At 39.3% G+C, this 27,630-nt stretch overlaps 1 protein-coding gene across 2 annotated transcripts; it reads right to left on the reverse strand.

The window, feature by feature from the left end:
• Positions 1-26,123, reverse strand: ece1 (endothelin converting enzyme 1). Of its 2 annotated transcripts, XM_034139160.1 has the most exons (19): positions 26,009-26,123; positions 15,977-16,063; positions 13,731-13,869; positions 10,988-11,200; positions 10,721-10,845; positions 10,482-10,628; positions 9,518-9,583; positions 9,007-9,195; positions 8,265-8,407; positions 7,982-8,096; positions 4,787-4,897; positions 4,602-4,700; positions 4,349-4,426; positions 4,149-4,252; positions 3,711-3,821; positions 2,964-3,031; positions 2,642-2,832; positions 1,438-1,533; positions 1-950 (listed from the first exon to the last, which is right to left on the reverse strand). In XM_034139160.1, the coding sequence occupies exons 2-19, from the start codon at positions 16,061-16,063 to the stop codon at positions 774-776; spliced, it is 2,259 nt and encodes a 752-aa protein (XP_033995051.1). In that variant the 5' UTR covers positions 26,009-26,123; the 3' UTR covers positions 1-773. The 2 variants fall into 2 exon arrangements, with proteins under 2 accessions (XP_033995051.1, XP_033995050.1); XM_034139159.1 differs by lacking the exon at positions 26,009-26,123 and having other exon boundaries at positions 15,977-16,617.
• Between the last annotated feature and the right edge of the window lie 1,507 nt (positions 26,124-27,630).

Below are 27,630 nucleotides of genomic sequence, written 5' to 3' on the forward strand. Positions count from 1 at the left end.
GTTTTTTTAAAGATTGGTTTTACTATACAAAATAATTTGTGACAAACACTTAATCTTGAATAATTGTTAAGGACCATAAGTTCTGCAGGAAGAAAAGTAGTAACTGTTTTGCAGGAAATGTCTTAATTCCAAATAGCAGCAACGGAACACAATTTCATGTCAGCATCTCTATAAAATGTAACAGTTTGACCAGATTGTACACAAAATATTTGTAATTAAGCTTTAAAATGGTGTTACAGTTGCTGTAGTTTTACACAAATAATAACATTCTTAATTAACATTAAGAACTGTCCGTTTCATTAGATTAAAAATCTTGCAGGTCCCTGGTTCACTTTCATATAAAAAAAATTGTGAACATAAATAAAACACAATAAAAACAAATTGCAGAAGATCTAAGCACAGCGAAAAGTTACAGGAAAAAGAAACGTCCCTTTGCTTATTTATCACCACATGTGACAAACAAGCAGCTGACAACATTTGAGAGTGGTTCCCCCATTTTCTGTAACCATTTTTTGGATTTCCAGTGTTCAAAAAGCGCATTCATAGTTACATTTAATTCAGGGAAAGCTGCTTGCTTAAACCAACAGGTCTTTTGGAGAAGCACTGAAGATTGCAATCCTGCATGCAAAGCAGGCACATTCTGTCCTGATAAGGATCCTGATAAGCATTAAGTGGCAAGGCAGAAGGACTTTCAGTGGTTCTTGCGTTCCCTGTCAGTAGAGACTTTGACATTCCTTTCTCCCCAACGTCCATTTTCTCCTTGCTGATAAACATCACCAAAGCTCACACTTGTGTTTAGGGTTCATAGGAGCGTCTGCTTTGCAGCCAAAGTGCTTTGAGAATTCTTGTGAATTGGAGATGGTGCCGATGACTCTGAATCTTGATGGACTGTGAGGATCTGTGATGACGCCTTCATGTGAGCTTTCGGGTGTCCTGACAGAGCACCATACCTGCAGCAAAAATAAAGGACACAGAGACACACAATTAGGGATTCATGTTTCCGCCTAGCCCTTTAGAAAATAACATGGAGAATTGTAAGGAGATTTATAAAGAGTTTGGACTGAATTTATTCTGGTTGGGTTGAAGTTATTAATTTAAATATCTTGTCTACATTATTTATGTAGGCTTTTTTCACATTTATTTGCAAAGGAAGAAAGTTTGTTTGTGCTCATCTTGAATCCAAGTTGTACATAGGAGCAGTACAGGAGGCAATGTATACAAGTGTGAGGAGGAAACTTAAAACCTACAGAGGACAAACACTGAGATGGAAAGGGTGTTGATTTCTCTAAAACCCCATCAGATTAACCACAAATTGTTATTTGTAGAAGAGTTGTTATGTCTTAAAACGTGTCTGGAGAGTAGCGTTAAGAAATGTTGTAAAACCAGCAGTAATATTAGCACTATTGAGTTAAAGGAAATAATTTGAGGGACACAAACCTGTGCAAATCCTACAAAGAATAGCTGATCGTTCGTCATCCCAAGTGCAGGCAGCATGGCCTCCTCACCGTTCTTTTTGACCCAGTTCACATAAGCCTTTGAATAAAAAGAGATGATTCTGTTACTAGCATGCGGTCCCTGTTTTGCTTGTGTAAAAGTGTAAAATGATACACCAAGGGGGAAAAGAAGATCCATAGTGTTAACTCCCTCTGGTTTACATGTAGGCTGCTTTTGCTTCCATATGATTTGCTCCTCTGCTTCACAGCTTATGACCTTTCATTACATGGAAAGAATGTCTGCATGTGAAGAAGTAACCAGAGGCTGACAAGGCCACTCATAGCCACCTGTTGCATTTCCAGGCTTCGCTGTAAACCAGACAAGTTTCTTTTTCCAATACAGATGAATGATGTGACCCACAACGGCCTTGAATAATAAATTAATGCAGGGGATAAATATCGGATCTGTCTGGTAAGATTTCTGACCTTTTGAACATGCAATCTGACAATGTTGCTGTAGTAAACATAACAGCAGCGGTCTGACCTTAAAGGTGGGGTAGGTAAGTTTGAGAAACCGGCTCGAGATACACTTTTTGTTATATTCCATGGAATGCTCTTAACATCCCGATAGCAATGAATATCTTAAGTGCTTTGACAAAAAATCCATAAAAAAATGTCATCTGTGGAAGCCGTAATACTGTAAAAAGCACGACCAATCATTTTAGCCGGCCCGGCTAAAATAACTGGATGGCCTACCTGCCTGTCAGCCTTCCATCTGTGCACAAACTTATCTCGTGCCCTCATTGGTCATGTGCGCGTTCGCGTGTGTTGGAGGAGGGGCTCTGTAAGGAAGTGGCAGATTTCTTCCGGCCGTGTATTTTCAAATTCCAGAGCACTCGAGCTGGTTTCTCCAAAATTACCTTAGCATATCATTTTACATGATATGCTAAGGGGTACGGGACATTGCTACGCGGTTTACCAATCACAACATAGCCGGCCAGCTAACCAATCAGAGCAGACTGGGCTCTGGTTTCAGACAGAGGTTGAAAAGAGTTGCTGCAGCTCAGGCAGTATGAGACAAATAAAGATATTTTTTAACATTAAAGCATGTAAACATGTCACAGTAGATGAACACAAAATAGAATTATGAAACCTGGAAATAAGCATAATTGGGCCCCTTTAATCACGCTTCCTATTAGATATCAGACCTTGTAGGCGGCCTTGAGTCCACCGTTGTCAGCGATGTTCTCTCCCAGGGTGTGTCTTCCATTTAGAGGCTCTTTGTTGATGCTGTAATTTCCGTATTGCTCCACCATGCAATGAGTCTGCTTCTTGAAGGCCTCTACTGAGGAATTCTTCCACCAGGGACGCAGGTTTCCATCTTTGTCGTATTCCCTCCCTTTAAAAAAAAAAGAAGAAAAGTGTAAGGTATCACTGTATTCTCTGCCAAATCAAGCATACAGACATTGAAGGTTTTATTTGACATGTATTTAAATGTAACGAGTTCAAAATGGAAAGCCTTTCACCAACCTTGGTCATCAAAAGCATGAGTCAGTTCATGTCCCATGACGACGCCAATTCCCCCAAAGTTAAGAGCTCTGAAAAAGCGTAAAAAATATACCTTTATGACCCCCAATGACTACATTTCAATGTGTTTGTATGTCCCACAAAGATGGTTAAAGCAACTGTGTCTGAGGAAACATTTTTGACATTGTTCAATTTATTGCCAGTTAGATAAGTAGATTGATACCACTCTCATATCGGTTTGATCAATATGAAGCTGCAGCCAGAGGACAGCTGGCTTAGCAAAAAGACTGTAAACAAAATCCACACACCAGCACGACCAATTTATAATTATATCTTGTTTGTTTAATCTGTGTAAAAGAAAAAGTGAGTTCTTTCGATCCCCTTTTTTGCCGTTGCCCTCATCTCAGATCAGCAATTCAAATGGAATCAAATCAACAAATATTCAAAAAGAAATCAATGAAGTAAAACAGAATGGCAAATCAGTCTGATTACCATTTCTTATCTGCTGCACACCACAGGACACTCATGTTTAGTTATAAAAACAGCTGCTAAAGGCCATGTCCTTTGGAGAATGCTTTTTACTACTAGTATTGATTTAAACTTCACTGTTGTTTTAATACCATGTTTTTTGTATACTGCTTTTATGGTTCTGTGAATTAAAGACAGTGCTCCACCTTTTTTCTATACTATTCTAATAAAAATCCATCCAGCATGATTGTTTGAGCCTGAAATGCGATGCAGAAGACGTACTTAGGCCAGGAACGACTGTAAAACGGAGCCTGAAGGATTCCTGCAGGCAGAACCATCTCATTCTTCGTTGGGTTGTAATATGCATTCACGGTCGGAGGGGTCATGCTCCACCTGTTAAAGAAAAACAAGGAACACGCAGGACCAACATGTGAGGCTGACATCAAGGTCACAACAAATTCAGAATATTGATTCTTCCCTCGCTACTGTGCCGGGCTGACTGCAGATCAGTTTGAAATGCATGGGAAACCCTCGTCAGCCTAATTAGAGACAAGGCTCAGGTCAGCGGAGGGAAGTTGGTTGCCTGGGAACATTTGTGGATGGCAGCATTATTCTGCCGAGTCAGTATAATGGGAATGTGCCCCCAACGGAGCGTGCAGCCTCGTCTCTGGCCGAGCGGGGCTGGAGGGGGGGGGATGAGGGTAACCAGGGGCAACTCACTGGTTTCTGTTGGGAGTTTTCCTCAGCTGGTCCGCAGTCACTCGGGCTGAGAAGTTGTAGTACTGCATGACATTTTGGAAGTAGAGTTCATTCACCACCTCAAACTAAAAGAGAGGAATTAGAAGTGTAATTTGGTGTTTTAGTGAGACATTATGTGATGAACAAAAGTAACAGGATGATACAGTTCCACATTTACCTACATCATTGAACACTTTGTCCAGCTTTGTGGAGTTTATGATGAACTCTGGATATCCAACCATGTTGTATATTGCATCCGCCTGTGATATATAAAGAAAAACTGCATAAGACACATCTTTACACCAGGTGGCAGTGCTGTAATTCCCACCCACTTCAGCACACAACAACAGAACTCATTCAGATGTTAATGTCTCCCTGAAGCAGGAGTTGGAAAATGTTTTGAAGAGGGAATAAACATCATCTTTCTTATCCTACCTTTTCTTTGGCTGCTTTTTTTGTCTCCGAATCCATCCAGCTCACATCTTTCAGGCTGTCCTCAAACGCCCATTTAATCTCTGCAACCATACCCTCAGCCTGGAGCACAGAAGGGACAAAAGAGAGTCAAATCATCTCACACAGCAGGAGCAGCTTTTGTGAGGGGAAGACTTTGAAATGCTTACAATGGTCTTGCTGTCTTCGGCAAAGGTGTCTTTGACAAACATGGCTCCTAGAGCAAAGCCCAGGGCGCTGTCTGTGTCGCTGACGCACAGCTTCCAGCGTGGAGAGCAGCTCTGCAACACGAGATCAACAAGTCGAGATACGTTAAGGAAAATTGCTTCATCAGTGTAGTGAAGATACAATACTTTGGAATTTCCTTTTAGTCTGGAATTTTATTGTAGTGTCACATTTAGTTTGACCCCATTTGTTAGTCACTGTCTACATTTCCCAGACTGAACATGTAGCCGTGGGGCTTCATGTGTAGGTGGAGAGAACTGTGGTGATGGTTAAACAGAAGTGAAAAGAAAGCATTACAGTAAACATGTTCCTACTGAGACAACGCAGTCTAATAATAGATATTTCTCCTGCAAAGCCCTCTGAAGGTTTGGTGACCGGGTCAATCTGTTCCAGCTTCAAGCACAGTGCATGCTGGGATAGGGGCCCCCAAGACTCTAAACTGGATAAGCATGTATTAACATTAGTTTTATCCCTATAGGTAAAGTGGGGACCCATAATCTATGGGTATTGGTAATAAAGTAGTTTTTCAGACATCAAAACAGAAATAGATAAGAATTGTTATTTTTTTAGACTTAAATCCAATGACGTAACAAACTGAGGAGCCATTGTGTAGATTAGAAGATTAATTAAAAAAAAGGTTGTTATCTCTCTGTGGGCTGAAAGACAAAGTGTTCTCTCTAAAAGACTGAGTGCTGGGTTTTTTGTTGAGTCAAAAATGGCAACAACACCCTTAAGGTCATTGACACTCATGGCTGAGGAAATGCAAGCAAGCAAGCAACCAACCAACAAAACACCTACTAAATGAAAAAAGACCGAGGAGTCATTTCAGCACAGAAAAAGATCAAGGGCTAATTTTAAATCAGCAGTTTCACTTCAAGTCAAACTGTAAAGTATTAACCCATCACTGTACCCTGTATGCAAGGGCTGGTTTGCCTTCACTAACTGTACGGAGGCTCAGTCACTGGTACATGTTCATCTACAAAGCCATGTTGGATAAACTACCTTCTTACATCTGCTCTCTGATCTCTCGGCGAATTGAAAGTAGCTACTGCCTGAGATCTCATGATGTGGTTTTATTAAATGTGCCAAGTGCTAGGACTGACTTAGGGAAAAAAGCTTTTAGATGCGCAGCTCCACTAACTTGGAACAGTCTGCAAAAGGAATGGAAGCTGAGCAATTTGGTTCCACTACATGTTTTTAAAGCACGGATAGATGCTATGCAGTCGGAGACTGTTGGAACCTGTAAATGTCACTAGCTATGTAAACTGTAGTCGCTGTAAATATGCTGTATGATGTCCTTTTTTGTTTTTCTGTTGTTTTCTGTTTTATATGTATTCATGTGGAACCTACTTGCAGCAGGTCACCCTTGAAAAAGAGATCAGTGGGATTCACCTGTATAAATAAAGGTTTGAAATGAAATGAAACTTAACGCTCAACTTTACCTTGACATTGCTCTTCATGTCATTTACTAAAAAAGCATGTTGATATATTTTTTTCTGAAATGTTCAAAAACAGTGTCTCACACGCAACCAGTTAATTAATTTACTGCATGTAAAAAAAATCCCTATGTGTCAAAGTGATTATCAGGTGAAAGGAAGGACAAGTACAAATTGGGATGTATGTATACATAGATAAAGAGGAAACAGGATCAGAGTGAGGAAATGAGGAGCATTCTGAGCAAGCAACAAGAAGTTGTAAATGTGTTCACATAGGCACAGATGGAAAAAGAGACTCAGCGGCACTCTCACATAAAACAGACATACATAGAGAGCTTGGGTTTGTTTTAACAGCTTATCCCTATTTTAAAACAATGTCAGGGGAACAGGATATTGCATAGTCATTTAAATGTACACTAAGACAGGATATGGATTTAAGTATTAATATCTTTGACTACGTGTCTAATTAAAGAGGCCCTATTATGCTTACTTTCAGGTTCATATTTGTATTTTGTGCCTCTACTGTGAAATGTTCAAGTGTTTTAATGAAATGTGCAAAAAGCTCTTTATTTTTCTCATACTGCCTGTGCTGCAGCACCTCTTTTCACCCTCTGTCTGAAACCAGAGCCCAGTCTGCTCTGATTGGTTAGCTGGCCGGCTCTGTTGTGATTGGTCAACTGCTTAGAGATTTGCCACCGTACAATGTGTTGGAGCGCTAGCCAATAGAGGCGTGTGGGAAAGAAACTCTCCCTGGAGGGAACTTTGGGATTTTTGCCTTTGCAGTCCATTTACATGCACTAAAACCTATATAACACACTACAGAACAGGAAAAAAAAAAAAAAGCATAATTAGGGCCCCTTTAATATCTCAGTTCACTAATTTTAAGTGTTATATAAAGTTATTAAAAGTGTAGTTGCATCTTGCAATGATTTCAGATGATAAACTGTGGAATTAAGTTAAAGGTCTCTATGAGTGTTGCTTTCACCCAAACACAATAAAGCTGAAAATAATTGTAGTTGTGGTGCTCAATTCAATAGCAACACTTCTGTCCAGAAACAATATTCCAACAACTGGAAAATACAAGGACCTTGCTTTGAATAGTTTTTATTGGAACTATTTCTTTGGTAGCAGATAGTTCCAATGAAAACTGATTGAGACATTGTTTCTGGACAAAGCACACACACTCATATATGCAACAAAATCAGGTTTGTTCAGCAAAATGTAGCCGTGTTAAGTAGCTTTCTCATTTAAAACCTCTTAACCTAAATAAGGAAACCAGGTTTCCTGTTTACATATAGATTAAGAACGCAGGTTAACAAGGTTAGCCATAAAACACTGATTGATATTTTACAGTTCTTGTTGCTTCTCAGTTGGCGCACATTTCTTCCTGCATTCAGTAAAAAAGTGTCTGCAGTGTCAAAGACACAAGAACAAGAGGTCAAGTGAGAAGCTTTCCAACATGTTAGTGGTTTGGCTCTGGGCCATTCCCCCTGCCAGTATAAACTGGGCTTCTAAAAGCAGAATGATAATGACAAAACCTCAATTCACGTACAGATAGTATCTAGTCTACAAACATGCTAAAAATACCTTATCTAGATTAGAATCTTGCACAGGTTTTTTGGACTCTATCCCATCTCACTGTTAAATCTATCTGTGTCATACTTGATTACAGTGACTGTAAAGTACCTTCATTTAATGTCTCACCTTCTTTGTCCCGTACATGACCTCAAGGAAGCGCTGCTCTGCATCCTGGAACCTTTGGTCCAAAATGGACACCATCTTCCTCACCACCTTCATTATCATGTAGTTGTTGAGTAGGCTAAAAAGGAAATATCAAATCCATTGTTTAGTTGCCTTCTGTCAGCGTGATTGCTTACCAATGAGCCTTTCAGTAGGAGGGTTTATGCTAGTGATTATTTAAAAAGAAATTGTAACATGCAAAATGTATTTGATGCATAAAAGTATAAATGCTCATAAAATAACTGACCTTTTATTTGTTTTGAGTATGAGTTCCGAAACTTGCTCGAGGTATTCTTTGGCATAAACAACTACCGGCTCTGACTCGTTGAGTGGCACAGGAGCAAACACTTCTGTGAGGTATGGCATCCAGTCAACTGCAGGAACCAGAGTCTGCAGAAACACAGATAAAACACAAACATTGAGACAAAGTCTAGCTTTTACAATGAATATGAACATTTACATTTATATTTATGTTATTGCATAATTTAGCTTCACACTTTTTATCATGATTTATAGAATATTATTATCTTAAAAAGGGCCCTATTATGCTGCTTTTCAGGTTCATATTTGTATGTTTTCCTCTTCTGTGACATGTTTCCATGCTTTAATGTTTAATGTTATTTCTGCAGCACCTCTTTTCACCCTCTGTCTGAAACCAGGGCCCAGTCTGCTCTGATTGTTTAACTGGTCTACTTTGTCTTGATTGGTCAAACGCTTAGAGATGTCCTGCCCCTTAGCGATGTCCTGCCCCTTAGCCTATTACTTTTTATGTGTTGGAGTGCTAGCCAAAAGAAGCACGAGTGTTACATAGTGATGTCACTGTGTTACGGAAGTAAACAAAGGAGTCTAATTATCCAATTTAGCCTTTGCAGACCATTTACATGCACAAAAACCTATATAACACACTACAGGAAAGGGAAAACCCCCAAACACATAATAGGGCCCCTTTAAGATCTGTATATTCTTGTTTAATGTGGGGGATTGCTCACCGACAGATCTTTGGCCTCCATCTTGTGGTAGATGAGCTCCTCGTCTCTTCTCTCGTCCTGAGGGACTGTGATGTTGGCCAGGGTGGTTTCAAAGTCCACGATCTCAAGCATCAGTGATGAAGAAGTCTCTTCGGAGCCACCAAGAAGAACCCCCAATTCCACCAGGAAGTTGAGGTATGCTGACAGATACTGTAAGTCCATTAGGCAGTGCAGAGGGGGGGGATGTGGGGAGACAAGGGGTGTGTGTGTGAGAGAAAAATCTATCAGGAAAGTAATCCTAAACTATGCCAACATAAGCTACTATGCAGAGTTGATTTCCACCCTGGGGCTGAAATATTTCTCTTTTAATATTTCCTTATTTTCAAATATTTGGATGGATAACCTGTTTTTTATTGTCATTGTAGAAATTCCAGATCTTGATGAAATTATGAGCTTTAATATCCTTTACTTTTAAAGTCAAAACATTGTAGCCGCTTTACCACTGTAAAACAAGCAATTTGTCCACAAGTACCTTTTCATTTGCTGTTTTGTTGAGGTAGTAATCCCGTGAAGGTAGCCCCAGGCTGGACTGATCCACCTAGATTTGAGAAAAAACATTTATGACAAACAGTTCAGCCTCCATCTCAACCCCTCACAATGTACCTTCTGTTTTCATTCATGCGCTACCAGCATGCAGCCTGAAAGAAGAAGCTTGCCAAAGACCATATCTGTGCTATTTGTTACGTTCTCATGACACCCTGCAGAGTAATGAACTCTTGTGTCAAACTGTCTGTGTGAAACCAGGACCACCGTGATAATGAGTGGATTGGCCCCAGAATATCAGATTAGTCTATTATATTCTAGTTTATCCTGTATATTTTCATATTGTGTACTCGCTAGATAGATAGATATATTTGTATTGTTAATATCTATAGACTTACTGTTTATGTTTTTTTTTGTTAACTAATTATTATTATATTATGTATAGTTGTAGTAGTAATACTAGTAGTAGTAAGAGGATTTAAAAATCAACCCAATTAACTGGAGGGTTTCTTTGGACGTTTTTCCCTTGCCGGCTGTGAGGGTCCAAGGACAGAGTGCATCGTATTCATTTTCTGTACGACTGTGAAGTCCACTGAGACATATGTAAAATGTGTGATATTGGGCTATATAAATAAACTTTGATTGATTGATTGATTGAAATATATCTTGGTAGAAATTGGTAGAAGTATAGAATAATTACAAAAACTGTTATACAATTCAAAGAATAAGTGTTTTCAAGAACTATAAATATACAAAACACAAGAATATGAAAAATGACACAAAAGTGTGTAGTATATCAGAATTTGAAAGTGGGAGAGCTGTGCTGCTTTAAATGTAATTTTTAATGTAAGTTTAAAAGAATGTGGTAAAAGGTTTTTAGTGAAAAAGCACTTTCTGAGATGTAAATAATACATTTCCATTCATTCATAACATTTTCGCCCCTGTCCTCTCACTTGGATGATGTTGCTGTTGGAGTTTTTGGAGTCGGTGCTGACAAACACTGTGAAGAACGGTGAGGTGCGAAAGTTGGCTGACACCATACGCAAAACTTCCTGGAAGTTGTCCTTGTCCCAGTCTCCGGTCAGGGACCATCCTCCTAACTGAAACAGGAAATGTAAAGGCAGAGGCTCAGAGACCTCTTGAAATGATGAAGTGTTTGATGTCTGATTGCTTTAGTCAAAAAGAAACATACCTGGCTGATAAGCTCCTGTAGTGGCTTTGCTCCTAATTCTTCAATCTTGCTCTCATTCATGCAGGCCTGATAATATTTCTGGGCCTTCGCCTCAGACTTACTCAGACCTTTTATTGTTGTGTTTTCTGCCCAATAAAAGAAGTGAAATCAATTACAAGAATGAAAGACAAGCCAGTTTCCCCAGCTGTGCCCAATGAGCCAGAGAAGAAAAACTCATCACACCCCTGCCCGGGGTGAAGGCAGCTGAGCCCACTCAAAGAGTCTTACCTAATAAATGCTTCATCACAAGCATGTTGTTCTCCCAGAGGTTGCTGAAAGGTCCCCAGCGGGACTTGCCCTCAGGCAGGGGGTTGTTCTTCACCCAGCCCCCGCAAGCAAAGTTGTAGAAGTCATGGCAGGGGTCCACAGATCGATCCAGGGCCCCCATGACTGCACTGGCCACAGTAATGCACGGCTCTGATAGACACAAGCCAGGGTGAGCTGCAGGGGGAAAGAAAAAAATAAAACATGTTTACTTTATAGATAGTTCTTATAAACTCTTTGGTTTCTAAGGACCACAGTGGGTAAATATTTCCTGGTAGGTCATTTAAGTTTTCGGAACATCTGGAAACAATTATTTTATGAGAAGTACCAGGGAAGATAAATAACCTGGAGGGAATATCTCTTCTAGTAGAGATCTTTTCGAAATAATAAGCCGAAAAGTGAGATATTTTCTTTATAGAAGGAAATGTCACACGTGTCGTGAACTACTAACAATTTATTATGTTGTCCCAATTATGCAAATGTTCAGATTCATATTTGTATGATGTGCCTCTATAGTGACATGTCTTCATGCTTTAATGTTCAAAAAGCTCTTTATTTTTCTCATACTGCCTCTGCTGCATCACCTCTTTTCACAATCTGGGGGGAGTGTGTGGGAGGGAAACCTTTGCAGAGCATTTACATGCATTAAAACCTAACAGACTACAAAAAAAAGGGAAAACACAAAAAAAAGGCCCCTTTAAATAGTTAAAATGTAGTGAATGTTTGGGATGATGGATTAATTAATTAATTAAAAACAAAGTTTAAGTCAGCCACTTTGCTTGAACAAGGTATTTTACTGGCTCGTTATAAATGTGATTGCTCTTTATGTGTGTAGAGTACAATATTGTTAAGCAAACGCCATTAGGGCAGCACAGAGGCTTTTGTCAGCTCGGTGTTACTTCATAAGGTTTAAACACAAAAGCTGTTTAACAGGAAGAGCTTTACAAAACTATCAAGAGTGTTTAGAGAAGTGCCAGTACTGAATAACTCCAGGGACCACTCAACTCTAATACTGGACTTACAGTAAAGACTTTCCCCATCTGTCCATATAAGGTCAATAACAGATCCGGAGACAATGTTACGAGCAGGGATGAGTTTAGTACCCCGAGGAGAATTCATCCTTGTTCCTCTTATTATTTCAAAGTGTGACCTGACATGAAGTTCTGAATGGGAGGAAGTCACATTAGGTTTCCCATGGTACATTTGAGGAAACAAGCACAGATGAGACCACGCCTGGATGTGATGGTAATTCCACAAGTCCTTTTTCCGTAATGAACAAGCTCTAGGGAGAGATTTAGAGAGGTTTTTTTTATAGGCAGCTTAGCTGAAGCTTTACAGACAGTACTTAGTATTATTATAAAAAAGGTTATGCCCATTTGAGGAATAGTTTGGCATTTGGAAAAAGTGCCTTTGTTGAAGACAGTTAGGTTATATCAAGAATGATGACACTCTTAAGCCTTTTCAGTAAATGTGTAGCTACGGTGTAGCTGCAGATGACAGAGGGATAGCTTAGCCTAGCCTAGCCTAGAGAGATTTAGAGAGGTTTTTTTTATAGGCAGCTTAGCTGAAGCTTTACAGACAGTACTTAGTATTATTATAAAAAAGGTTATGCCCATTTGAGGAATAGTTTGGCATTTGGAAAAAGTGCCTTTGTTGAAGACAGTTAGGTTATATCAAGAATGATGACACTCTTAAGCCTTTTCAGTAAATGTGTAGCTACGGTGTAGCTGCAGATGACAGAGGGATAGCTTAGCCTAGCTTAGCCTAGCCTAGCCTAGCCTAAAGACTGTAGGGTTAGCCTAGCCTAGCCTAGCGTAAAGACTGTAGGGTTAGCTTAGCTTAGCCTAGCGTAAAGACTGTAAACATGGGAAACAGTTAGCATAGCTCTGTCCACAGGTAACACAATCTGATACAAAAAATGTTTCTTTCTTGGCTAAGAAATATTCCAATACATTTATATTTTTATCAAGTTTCTGTACCGATCAAACGCAATATAATGTATTGATTTTAAAGCTTGAACCCTTATGTTGTATTCGGGTCTCCCGTGACCCGTTTCAAGTTAAAATTATATAATAACTACGCTCTAGTTTTTTTTATCGGAACGAGGCTTCATGATATCCTCCACAACAGCTATATAAACACCACAAAACTGATTTTGACCATTTTAGCCAAGTCTGAAGGTCTCTTAAAAAAAAAAGTGTATAATTTGGTGTTCGAGTCTGGGAAGACCCGGCAGCATTCTTGTGGGTGACTCGAGGTCAAATTTGGCCCAATCAAGATTCATCTTTGACCCGCGAACACCATGAACGGTAACAGCTTTCGAACACAACACAAGGGTTGGTGAATTGTGTTCTTTGTTTTCTTTATACTGTTTCAAGCTTACATTCCAAGCTTAGTGAACCAGCTACTGGTAGATAGATGTATATTTAATGGACAGACATCAGAGTGGTATTAATCTTGTCATATCTTGGTAAAAGCAAATAGGCATATTTCCCGACATTTTGAAATATTCTTTTGAACTACTCTCCTTTTACTGGGGTGTTTTCTTTTGTAATTCTTTCTTTCGGAAATGTGTGTTGCTTTGTCTTTTGATTTGACAATATACTTGTAGAACATTCCCCTTCTCAGGCTACTTCACAGAGACCACTGCTGGGTTTCAGGAGATATGTCACCGTAGCATTGAGTTTACATGGAAATTGGAACTCACTCTGTTTGTAGAAGACCCCAGTCGTGATGAGAGATACGAACAGGCCTACGGACATGACGCACACTAAAAACAGCAGCCTCCGCTCCGTCTGTGTCCTGTCTGGCCAACATGTTGGACTCCGGCCGTGTAGAAGTGTCACCTGCACATACAAACACAAAAAACATTTAAGGTGCTTCAACGAATCCTTTAAGTCAAGTATAATCATTTTAAGCTTGGTTAAAGGACATAAAATGGCTTTAAATCACATTAGCACACACTCTTAACAGCGTTCCTTTGTTGAATTAATGCCGTGTGGAAAATATTAGTCTATAGTCAAACGGCTTCTCAGGGACTTGATGACAGGTTTTATTTTAAAGCACAATGGCTTCACCCTGGCGGCGCTTTCAACCCTTCTACACAGAAAAGGTTACACATTCTTCTATTGTTTCCTGACTTCTAGTATAGCATGCACTTGTTAAAGATGTTTTGCTTCTGCCCTGGATTATAACATGACACAATATTCCTGTTGAGCCACGCCTGCTTTGTTGTTGTTCACATGTAAACACTGCAAGACAACAGTTGCCAGTTTAAAGATGTTCTGCTCCAAAGCTTCTCAGAAAAACATGAAAGAAGAAGAGGAGAGTGCATTTTTTTTTGATCAGATGCAGAAGTTGTTTTGATAAATGATTGGTGCAGTGGCTTTAAAACAAGCACTCCCTGCTCCTGCATTTCTTTCTTAGAGAATATTGCTTTAGTTAAGGCTGCCAAGGGAGTTTATTTCTTACAGGAATGATTCCAAGGGCCACTTACAAATCTCTCAGAGGGCGCGTTTAGCACTTTGGCCGGTCGTAGAGTATCCCCGCTGTAAATAAATGTCAGATCTTGGATCACACTTACATCCTGTGCAAGTCAATTACCCCTGAAGTGTATAAATAAGGATCCGATTGACTGCTATTAGCTTAGATTAGAGTTCAAAAGTCAAACTGAATGAGACTAAATCAAATGCCAAAAGCCACAGTGGCTTCTTAATCCTTGGAGCTTAGAAAGTTGGGTTGGTTTGGACCTAAACTGCTTTGTGGGTGCAACTGTGAAAATCCCCCTGCTTATCCCGTGCCATTTCCAAATGTAGTATTTCAAAACCCAATTTTATTATCCCGAAAACCACGGCATAATAATGATAGCAGGAACGCTTATGCTCAAGCACATTGTTTGAGCTCTGTATACTTTTGGTCAAATAAAGTAGTGCTGAACGATGTGCTTGTTCTAAAGTTAAGAAGTTAAAGAAAGGGCACAGAGTGTATATTAAAGAGCGCTTATAAGTTCCCAGAGAAAACCATTTCACAACTCTACTTTAAAATCAGGAATAACAGGCATGGAAATAAAAAAGGAGGAGAAACAAATGTTATTCAGAAGCTATGCCAATATGATAAGTGACTAGTTGTTACATATTAATAGTGAAAAGGAAGTCTGCTTGAAGAGAATTTTGTAAAAGAAAAAGATTAACTAAGATTATTAGGTCTTACAGTGAGACAACTTTATGTCAAATGTTTTTAAATTTCCGAATTCAGTTAACTGCTGACAAAATTACACACAGAGATGCCGGATATAAAATATTGGTCTTATATTTTTCTCTGATCCTGCATAAAATGGTCTGTAAATTGTCATAAACAATGACTTACTGATGCCAAAATAAAAATACAAATCTAGATAGTAACATTAGTGCAAAAAAGTGTTGTAATGCCATGTAAAAGCTTGACAGTTAGCAGGATTTCATAACTCAACTGAAATAGGGGTAAAGCTATTATTTTACAGTTATTAAGCTTCCTAAGTGCAGCATGACACTTCTGTCTAGCAGGTTGGTGTGTGTAACATATAATTAGAGCTCCAAAAAAGATATTTACATCAAACAAGAAAAAAGAAGAGGCTTTATATCATGTCAGAAGTCTACGGATGAAATCACACAAGTTGATGGCACACGTTAAACCAGGAAGTGTCTGTTTTTCTTTTAAACTGCACCTATAAATTGTGTTTTAGAAGTTTACATTTTTCTCAAGAATGGTGAAACTTTTACTTGACAGCAGATTTATTTTACAAATGGATCGATAGACGAGGAAACACCTTGAGTACCTCTTGTGTAATACCGTGAGATACGATGAATGTGTATTTGATTGTTTTGTATACCTTTTAAGGTCTATTCATTTTTCTTATGTAAAGTATTATAATAACTGAGTTACCTATTTTTAAAACAAGGGTATTTGAGAGTTTACCTGCATGGGTGATGATGGGTAGATGTCGTCAGCGGTGGAGTCCACCAGGTCCTCCTCATCCAGCGTGGCTCTCTTATAGGATGACATCTGAAAAGTCAAATTCAGAAAAGACTCTCTCAGTGCTTCCATGTCTCTTCTTCTGGCCCCTCTCCTCTCCCTCTCCTGGTGTGTGTGTGAGAGTGTCTACTCCTCAGCAGTGTCTGAGGCTTCAGGGCAGTGTTTCCCTCTAAAATCCATCAGCAGGAATTTGGTTTGTCTGGTTGTTGCACTTCCGCTCTAACAACTGAGTTAATATGCAAATAGTGTGTCAGTCCTCTCCTTTCAGAAGCACTTTTCCACTCCTTTCAACCCCAACAAAACCTCTCACAGCCCCCATGGCGTAGGGCAGACACCACCCGGTTTCAAATGTCACAACACAAACAAACAACGTCCTCACGAAAGTCCTTGTGAGATTTCCTCGTGGGTCTGCTTTTCCTCTTTAAAAGATTTGCGACTCTTCCTGGACAAACTTTTTTCTGGACTTCCTGCTCAGCCCAGTCTACGAAAGCAGGCACGAGAGAAGACGGCACTAGTGGAAAAACAGGAAGGAGCTCTGACTTGAGCAACTTACATGACTTGGGCAAAGTGTGTGGGATTGATTGTGTGTGAGAGTGCATTCCCCAATGTGGTTTCACTTAGATTTGGGGAGGGATCTTCACAGTTGTAGTTCACTCCTAGTGTCCTTTCTATAGGACATGATACACTCGGGGGAGGAGCCCTTGAAAAATATCCTCCTCCCACATGCTTGTAGCTACTGCCCCTGGCAACCGTTACCTGATAGGCAGCTCTTCTCCAGTTTAACCCTTCACCCACACAGCCACTGACACATGCTGCAAACAAGGCATTTTGTATGTTTACTCAATAAAGGCCAGCAGTTAGAGCTAGATTAAGAGTGAGTGTATCTAGAGCAGGGGTTCCCAACCTTTATTGTGCCAAGGACCGGCAGATACATTAAAAAAAAATCGCGGACCGGTTGTCAATTTTAACTGATTTTAATATTTACTCACCACCAGCAGGTAGCAACAGAGGCTAATTGTATGTAACAGCCTGAACAAATACTAGAACAATATGCATCCAAAACATATTAACAAAGTTTAAAAAAGAACCGGTATCATTTTTTGGTTTTTCGGAAAACCAAAAAACCGACGTTATTCAGTTTTTAAACCAAAACGGGAAAACAGATAAATTAACGTTTTGGTTTTGTTTGTATGATTTACGGATAATCCAGTGAATGCTGGGAAAACGAGGAGAAGCCGCATTATGAACACTGGCATTTGTTTTCAGAAGATATTATGATAGTGTCGTTCGTTCCGGTGCACTCCGACAGCATTAGCACTACATCGAGATTAAGATTAAACTAATTTATTTTGGGAACAGCCGCATATATGGAGTTAGCCATATGTGTGTAAATTACTGTTCATAAACATTTGAAAACAAATGCCGGTGTCGGACAGACACAAACACACCGAACACACAGAGCTGAGCTGAGCAGAGCACATACACACACACATCATGCGCCTTGGTGACTGACTGGACATCTCCTTCATAAAACTAATAAAAGGGGGAGTAATCGGGCAGTTCGATGTGTGTAGATGTGTGTGTATAGGTGTGTGTGGTTAACACGTAGCAGCCTGCAGTCACTCTTAAACTGTTCTGATGAAGTTAAACACAGTCATACTGGTGCTGCACTTCTCAGAAGCGGAGTATACGTCCCGCTGCCTCCGGATGCTGCAGCCGTTTTAAGAAGTGAAGGAGGGTTTCCTTCTATAAAGCAGCTGCGGGCAGCAGATCGTGAGAGTCCCGGACATTAATTCATAGATCAAGGCAGACTGGTTTACTCTTCTGTTTTGCCAATCCGGTGCTTAAACAAATAGCTCTACACCCCTGGCCGACATGTCCTTAAAATGAAGTCCGAGTTTGAAATATATCTCAAATAATGTATGCACCACCATTTCCCCACATAAACATAACAGTCTGCAATCAAACGGTTGTCTCCTGTGCGCTCCTCTTCCTACTTGGCGCACCGGTAACATGCTCGTGTGCACGAGCTACTGGATGAAATAATATGACTGGTGGCATAGGTGCGAAAATTAAACACTTTTTGAAAAAATATTATGATAAAATATTTTTATATATTTATAATTCTGCAAATATTACGATAAACTCACAGCTATTTCGCGGCCCGGCAGTAACACCTCTGCGGCCCGGTACCGGTCCGCGGACCGGGGGTTGGGAACCCCTGATCTAGAGGATGGTAATACATGTTTGAGTAAAAAAACTATAGGTTTAAACTAATCAAACAAATTAAAATGCTAACATAACTACTTTTCATACAATCAGTAAGCAGGCTCTTATAAATGTGTATAAAAAGTACTTTTTGTATTGTTATATATTGTAGTAAGATGGGCACATGTTTACTCTACCTTCATATGTTTAGAAATATTTGTATTCAATTTTTGTATTGCACCTAAATATATTAACTTATTTTATTTATATGAATGTTTTTATTCAATATTATTTCATTTTGACTTCTTTCAATTTTTGATTCATGTCATACACCACTGTAGATATTGTAATACACGCACATTTACATATTTATTGTCATTATATATAGTAGCAAAATGTGCACATTTTTACTTTACCTTCTTATGTCTATATACATATTATATATTTTAATATAACCCTTATATTTTAACTTCCTAAATGGACCTAGGTATGAATGTTTTTATCATATTATATTTTCATTCTGTTTTTCATTTATGTCGTACAGCACATGATATGTTGTTTGTTGTTATATATTGGAGTAAATGGTGCACATTTGAACCTTACCTTCTTATGTTTATATAATATTTTGTTATTATTCTATTTTATATTTTCATTTTTATTGTATTTTATATTATTCAAAGGGTAGCAAATGTCACAAAGAACAATCCCTCAGGATAAATAAAGTATTCTGATTTTGATGATGAAAAAATCCAACAAATAACATGAATGGCTGAGCATGTGCACATTTATAATGTAGTTTATCAAGTTTATTTAAACATATCTTAAATAAATACTAAAAATACAACAATTATTACAAAAAAGGGCCTGTTATGCATCCAGCATATAGACAATTCAAATGTGCAATCTGTTCTTCAGGTAAAAGGTTACACTACAACACAATGGAACTATCAGGCCCAGTGAGACACATCATTCTGGCCACTGTTGAAATGTCTACTAAAATACCTGTCATTTACATGATCAAACACATTATTGATCTTGGTTAAAATAAATACAATTTTATATTTATCTTATTAGACAAAGGTCCTTTAACTGATATATGAGCCACTACAGAAACATGTTTACATCTGATTCTCGCACAGCAAAGCTCTGTAGAGAAGGTAATAATTAACGTCAGCTGTCTGAAGCCTGACGGGGACACAGCTCACTGCAGACTGATTGCTCAACACCGTGTAATACAGTGTAGAGGTTACTCATGACTATACTACAGTATAACTATCAGTACAATCTCACTCTCTCCTTCTGGACATTTACCTTCATGCTTTGGCTTGCAACTTCCCATGTAAAAGGACCCTATTATGCTCATTTTCTGATTCATATTTTGTGCCTTTACTGTGACATATTTCAATGCTTTAATGTTCAAAAAGCTCTTTATTTTTCTCATTCTGCCTGTGTTGCAGCACCTCTTTTCACCCTCTGTCTGATTGGTTAGCTGGCATGCTCTTTTTTGATTGGTCAACTATTAGAGATGTCCCAACCCTGAGGAAATCACGTATGTGTTGGAGCGCAAACCAAAAGATGTGCTAGCATAGTGATAGTGTTAAATAGTGATGTCATTATGTTATGGAAGTAAACAAAGGAGACCATCATGGCGTTTCAGGCAGGGGGGGGTGAAACTCCCTCTTGAAGGAACTTGTTGGATTTAAGCCTTTGCAGACCATTTACATGCACACAAACCTATATAACACACTACAGGAAATCCTAAAAAAGCCTAATAGGGCCCCTTTAACCTTCACAAGGTCACACCAGTGGCTGAACATCAATGTTTCCTTGATGAAGATAGATTCCTTGCAAACACAATCCAGTGACAGATTCACACTTTATTTGATGCCCCACATAAATATGAAACCGAGGGGAAAATCATCCCATTGCAAGCATTACACATTCCAGGGAATTCCAGGCACACCAGATTCTTGTTAACTTTCCCACAATATGGCAATAAATCAGCCCCAGCAACACCACGAGGAGGGAACTGATCTTATCTTCATTGTAACACCCTAACACCACATCAAATAACACAGACCCTTCTTATGTTACTGTGTATTTAAACTGTGTTAAACCTAGCCCCCGGTCAGTCAGGTCACATTATCGGCTTATAAAGACTGTTGGGACAAAAGATGGAGGACCAAAGTGGTGAGAGATGCAGAGGGGAAGGGGGAAGGAGGAAGGGGAGAAATAAGAGGCCAACCAATTGTTTTTAGGACACTTTCAATTATATAAATGGCTTCAAATGACCTATAGCTGAGAGCAAAAAGAGCTTAATGGGGTTATTGACGTTTATTTCAACACGTACACACACACACTGCGCTTGTTTTCCATCAGTATTTAACCCACACTCCATTAAAGGGTGTTGTAGGTAGTGTTCTGTAACAAACCAAGGGGATGATGCCTATCTGTCTGTTTGCATTTGCCTTTAATTGAATTAACTTTGTTCATATTTACCTGAAGGATCCTGGATATCCCGGATATCAGCCAGTTGTGATCCTTGGCTCAGATCTCACAAAACGTAATGCTATGATGTTGGATGTTACAGAGACATTATTAGATCAAAATGCAGATCCCACTGTTCTGATTGCATTAGAAGAGAAAACGAATTGTAACTAAGATTTAAAGCAGTGTGTAGGGATGTCACAACTATCTTTATTACTGCAGGTATCAGGTCAGGGCTCGAGACATATAACGTCCCCATAACCATTATAACGTAAGTAAGACCAAGAATCCTGGAGACCAACATTATCTATACTATTTGTGGAATAGCAAGGGGGGTAGGTGGTTTGGGGCTTCTTACCCTGATTTCTTTTTGGATATTTAAATTTCTATAGTTTGTATCTGTATGTTTGTGTTATCTTTTAAAGATGTCTTGAACAGTTAAAAGGTCCCTGTGCTTTTTGGCCTCCTCCCTTTCCTGTAGTGTGTTGTATAAGTTTTTGTGCATGTAAATGATAGGGCTGTACCCGAATATCCGAATATTCGTTCGTTGGAGTACTATTCGTTTTTGTTGTTCAGCGCTTTGCACTGCGGCTGCCAAATTGAATTTATTGAAAACTCCAATATCAACGTAAGAGCTTGTGCCTCTTCAGGGGGTGCTAATACTTAACCATAAACGTTATCGTTTACTTTCTCCGTCTTTGTATGTAGATATGACTTTTTCTCCGTTAATCTCCGTCACGTTGTTTCCATAGCAACAACAACTTCCTGTCAACAGCGTTAACTCTCCTTCAAAATAAAAGCATGTCCATACAAAATAAGAAGCCAAGCCAAATTACACTTAAGACATATACAACTGCAACGAAAGTAACAAACACAATGCAATATCCTTTTCAATTTCAAAGAACACAAATTGGGTTGTATACACTAACAACATACTATAAAACAACAATACTGTAGAATAACTAAATGAATGCCGTGAATAAACCGAAATACACGTGTTGAAGCGGTTCGTGCTGATTTAATGACTTGTATACAATACACAGTGCTACGATTTAATCATGTGGTCTGCTTCGTGGCCCACAATGAAGAACAAACGACGGTATTCACTGGCAAAGACACGTGATGTTGTCACACACACATTCCTCAGCACACAATCACTGTTTTTGCACAGTTTCCTGGCTTTGGGGTCTGTGCAGATGTGCTTGCACATGTTGCCACACAGATTGACCCCCCCTGAGCCGAATCCCTGATCAAGTGACAAGGCTGCCTTCCCTTTCCTGTTAATGATATTTAGTGATTTCTTCAATAGAGTTTGGTTCCTGATTTATTATTTCCCTTTCCATATCCTGATCCACATGATCTGGAACTAGGAATTGCATGTACACTTTTAAAGATCTTTAGTCATCATCATGTCGTGACTTGCTGCCATTAAGAAAACAGTGAACGCTGTGAGGAGTAACATCTGTAAAAACGACTGAGGAGTCCCTGCTGACGTGCTAAGTTTCTGGAAGTCACGCCAAGTGGCAACTGGGAGCCATTAGAAATGAAAAACGATAGAAGTATCACAACAATAGCCTTTGGTCAAGGCTAGTTTGTGAAAATCCCATTGTGTCCCACAGGGCGTGAAGATGTCTTCCCAAAGCTGATACTATGAGGGGTCACAATCCCACGATTCTTGGAAGCAACGCAAGGCTCTTTGAGCGAGGCTGTAAACCACAATCATGCGTCAGTAATTCGTCACTGATCCTACAAACCAGACAATTATTTGTAGTGCAGGGGCATTCCTCCAAGAATAACTGGAGTGTGTTTGTGTTTGGGATTGGGTGCTGCACGTACTGCAGCGCTCAGTGTTTGACAGTTTGTTTCTGAAGGGAAAAATGAGAGCAGGACAAGAATGTATCGAAGAAAAAAAAAAGGCATAGTGTAAATGCATGAAGCTGGCAGGAGTTAGTGGATGGAAGGAGACTAAGGGTGATTTATAGGCGCGTTTGACGTAAGATGGCAGTAAACACATTTGCGTTAGAGGAGAGGTGGCTCAGTTAACCACCGTGCTGAGCCAAACAGATGCAGGGCCAAGATGTGGTTTCAGACCACAGAGGAACGGAAATGAAAGGCTACACTCCAAACAACTGAGCGTCATATTCTGTGTGACAAGTTAGAGGACCTCTGTGATTGGATCCTCGTTTCCGTTGAAATACTACTTCTGCTTTTCAGGGTCGTCACCTTGCTGTCACAGAGAGACGACACAGAAAGCAACCACAGCAAAACAAACTTCCTCTTCAGGCCTAAAGCCATCAGTTGACCCGCTCTTTGTGAATCCCGAAGGAGAGCACTGAGGTTGGGAAAACATTTAAATTACACCACGCTCCCAAAGCTAAACATGACCACACTTACTACAACAACATGAAACAGCTCCATCAGATCCAACATTATCTCAACTGAAGGTCAACTGGTTGCACACGGCCCGCCCGACCATTCAAAATAATCACATATTTGTATTTTAATGTCAAATCGTGTTGAATTCATATATCTTTATTGACAATTACATTGTGTAAATCGAAAATAACAAGCAAATGCTAACTCAACATTTCATCAAAATCTAAAACATTTTTGATGGAATTTTTATTTTGAAGTAGGCAGTTTTGTTTTTACAACGATCTGTAATTCCATTTAATGTGCTAACAAAATATTATAAATATAGTGTGTATCAGTGTTTTTCTTCATAATTTCAATTGAAAATGTTAATTCAACAGTAAGGTTTTTAATTATTTGTGTTCGTCTAATATTTAATTCACAGAAAAAGGCTTAAACAGGAGTTTATCTTGAATTTGTTCATTAGTATGTATCATTTTTATTAATATAATGATATTTGTTTTTACCAAAGAACATGCTTTTTTCGTGATGAATATTTATTTGATGATATGACATGATCTAGCCTTTATCCTGATAGATGATTTTGGATATGTGTTATACCGTGCATCTGATTCTGTACTGTAGTAACACAAGCAGCCATGTGTCCTTGTGTGCATGCAAGGTCCTGACCCTGTGCAATGTACAGTATGTGCTTTATACGTCCACTGTACGCTCACATATCAAATGCAGCCAACACACCAGCAGTGATGATTACTCCACATAAACAGATTCATGAATACAGCCACTCAGCTCTAACAATTTCTCTGTTGTTTTCAGTCCCTTGTGTTTCTGCCTGAAGGACACAGATAAGACAGAGTTGTCTCAGGCTGCAGCTTCTGACCTATGACGTCAAAACAGCACTGGAAAAGTCTTTATTTTCTCAGCAGAGGGACGTTTCCTGTGCAGAAAACACCCTGATAATAATCCGTTAACAAAAGAAAATAATGCCATTCAGCTTTTCCCTGCTCTGGAGGAGGATTGTTCAACTATTTTGGTTTGTTTTTAGTCAAGCTTGTACATTGTTGCCAATAAAAAGGAGCTTGCATTTTCTCACACGTGGTTATTTATATGCAGGCCGCAGCTCTGAAATTCTTCAGATTCCTCTTTGACAGAGCACCCTAAGTTGCTCTTCTGTGCACGTTTCAGGTATTCTGACGTATGTGCATTGCTCAAATATCACCCAGTCTGGGGTTAGGCCTATACTATCACCGTCATGCACTGCAGCACACAAGCACCCTACTTCCAATTCAAATCAACCCTAGATGGATGCACAGTGTATTTTGAAACAACTGCACTTTATGTGATTTTATTATCACCCAAATGTAATGTAAGAGCTCTGACCTGACTCTTTCTGCATAAATTCAGGATTAAGGGAGTGGCCAAGGGATAGATAACAGGAGATTACCTGTTCCTAGTGTTGTCATGGCGCCCTGCAGCACACTCACACCTAGGTAATGAATAACAGCAGAGCTCGCTGAGTGCAACACATCCAGGGCTGTGTGAGGTTATTAAAGCCATCCATCACTCAGGCATTAGCTTACAATTAGCTATCTGAGGCGCTAATAGTTCATGCCTGAGCAATAAACAAAGTTTCCTTAAGCAAGCCATCTATCAAAAGCCGACGGGTTTGAATTTGTAGCACCATATTTTGCCTTTTTTACTGCTCCGGCTTCAAGGGAACTAATCCTCGAGTGATACATATTAGGTAACAAAATGTCTAACTGTGATAACAAGAGTCTTCATGTCTTGGCCAGCTGATTAAAGAAGCAATGCAATATTTGTTTTGGCAATATATTTAATCAGTTACATCCATATATGCCTGTATCCAAAAGCTGTTGACTAGTTTAATCGCATAATTTCCTCTTTCTGTGAAGTAACTTCTCCTTTTAGAAATGACACGTGAACTGATTTTCAATATGATCCTCCATAAGTGTCTGGAATTGGCTTGTCTTGCCAAACATGACTGTTTACTTTATCCAAACACTGAAATTATACATCTGCCATTGTTTTTTTTAAAGATGACATTCAAAAGGTAGTGTTTGCCTCGAGATATTTTCCAATGATGATCTTTTTCATGTTGCTTACAATCTCCTCTCCAAGTCCCCAGATGATAAATGAGCTCTTAAAGGTCCAAGCTAACATTTAGACAGTGGAGGTAAATATGACTTGCATGCAACGGCGACCATTAAATCAAGCAAAACAAACATGAGACTGTATTGTGGGGGCACACTCACATAGGTGTATAAGATGTGGTTTTGGTTGTAGCTGGAGGATTTATTCAGCATAAAGGCTAAACTGTTGGACAGTCCCCTTAAACATGTTGAAGTGTAAGACTGTTAGGAGGTATAGGGTGTATTGGTGTTGGCGAAATGACTCACAGAAAGTACCACGAGTACTTGGAAGTGTAGATGGGCCACATTGTGGGTGTAAAAAAAATCCCAATGAGTAAGAATGAAAGAGGAAGACACAATTGTAAGAAAAAAGAGGAACCTTAAAAAGACAGCAAACTGAGCTTTTTTAAGGGAAAAAGTAATGTCATTTTAAATCCCTATTTGCATAATAGACTGATTTCATAAAAAGATACAAAATTAATGCAGCTTAGGTAAGGTCACTGAATTTATGAAACGTCCTGTATACAGCCAACTGAGTAAGTACGTACAAAGATCACAACAAAACATCAGTTTACTGCGAAATATCGTCAGGAAAACACATTTGTCATGTCAACAACTCCTAACAAGCAGGTAGAAATCAATTCCAGCGAGATATACAACACGTGATTTTGTGTCATGGCTCACTGAGGTGTTTTAATCTAATTAAAGCTTTGGTAATTGACTTCACGGTGTATGTGAATGGAGGACGTGTTCTTACCGTGCTGTAAGATGTTCCGCAGCCACTCTCCGTGACTCCGGTGTGCTTCTGCTGCCAGGGGAGTGGGGACAGCGAGGGAGCCTCAGCTGCAACGGCCAAAGACACACACTGCGCTTCTCTGTCAAGATGGTTCACCTCGCTTTGTAACCTCCTCCGCTCTCCCGCGACCCCGGAAATCAAGGGGGGGAAATGGAATATAACACATTGTAAATAAGCTAGTTTGACAACATTACCCCCTGCTGTGTGTTTTTTTCAGTCTATCTATTGTTTACGTTTGGAAACGTTTTTTCAATTATTATTATTATACATCTGTATTGGACCATGCAAAGATGCCACATGCTATATGCCACATTATAGCTAAAAGCTAATTGCCATCTGCAGCCCTTGGGCATGTACACACATAAAGGTCAACACACAGAAAAAACTTGACTTAAAAAAGGTGTTTTAGAGCACACTTTCTATAAACTTTCAATCACCCAACTTGAGACTTACCTTGTTTTTGAGCATTTTGATTTCTTACTTGATATATAAAGAATATACTTACCCATATCTTACTTTGAAGCACAACCCCTGTAACTGCTCACTGATATATCATGAATGAATCTTTAAAATACTGCTGCCTGTGTAAGTGTCAAAAATAGGTGTTTATCAGAGTACGCTAATGTTTAAGTTGTACTTAAGTACTATTTTGGGGTAGGCTGGTGGAAGCTGAGCAATGCAAATGTATGAATTCAAATAAACAAATACTGCATTAGTGTTTCCAGACCTTTAACACATTCTAAGCCTATATCTAATGTGTAATTGCATGTTAATGTTTGTAGCCTTTGGATTTGTAAGGGTATCTGTGGACTTAATGTAAGTATTTATAACGGCATGCAGGCACTGTGTGCAAGTGGCTAGGCCTGGGAGCTCTTGTCTGTGAATGTGTGTGTTGTTTCATTACATGTAGTTCTTTGTATATGTGTGTAAAGGACTCCTTGAACGAGGGTGTTCCTCTCAAGGAGTTCATCCTTATAATAAATGTCTGTAAAGCTTAACGGCTACTGTAAATAACCAATGACCGGTTAACCTCTGTCACTGCAGCTAGCTAACTTCATCCTTCGAGCAGTTTATGTGCCTGTACTTTTATAGCACCTAACAATGCTCTCAGCAATTTACAGCAATATAAACCTCACAGCTGGTTATAAAGGCAAGGGCAGAAGCGCCAGTGTGCTTAGTGAAAGCTCTCTCTAGGCCTTTAGGCTACTGGATCGGCTTCTTCTCTGTTAGTGTAAATATTGATTTTCCAGGCAGTACCATCATTTAATACTCTGAAATAACACAGGATGAGTTTGGTCTAAAAGCAGGATTTTCGCATACAATAATCAATTCTGTTGGATCTCAAACAATGAGAGTAAACTATACAAAAAAGACTCCAAACCAGGTTAGCTACCCAACATAAATGCTATGCTGAGGCCTTTACTGTATGTCTAATTGGTTGGTTGGGGAATCAGATGCTAATTAGCTAATTCTGGGCTAATGTAAGGAGATACAAAAAAATTATAATGAAATAAAGAAGGGCTTTAGATGGTATCCTATATTATTGTTTCAATGGTTTTACATAATAACATGTTAAGCTCCAC

The sequence above is a fragment of the Trematomus bernacchii genome, unplaced genomic scaffold (assembly GCF_902827165.1).
Source record: "Trematomus bernacchii unplaced genomic scaffold, fTreBer1.1, whole genome shotgun sequence".
Taxonomy (NCBI): domain Eukaryota; kingdom Metazoa; phylum Chordata; class Actinopteri; order Perciformes; family Nototheniidae; genus Trematomus; species Trematomus bernacchii.

What these genes read in the sequence shown, in the direction of transcription:
- ece1 (XM_034139159.1), bottom strand. Translation starts at nt 16,105, where the DNA reads ATGGAAGCACTGAGAGAGTCTTTTCTGAATTTGACTTTTCAGATGTCA. An exon ending in ACCCATCATCACCCATGCAG is followed by an intron (nt 13,870 to 15,976) that starts GTAAACTCTCAA and finishes TTGTATGTGCAG; the next exon opens with GTGACACTTCTACACGGCCG. An exon ending in TCTTTGTAGGATTTGCACAG is followed by an intron (nt 951 to 1,437) that starts GTTTGTGTCCCT and finishes TTTTTGCTGCAG; the next exon opens with GTATGGTGCTCTGTCAGGAC.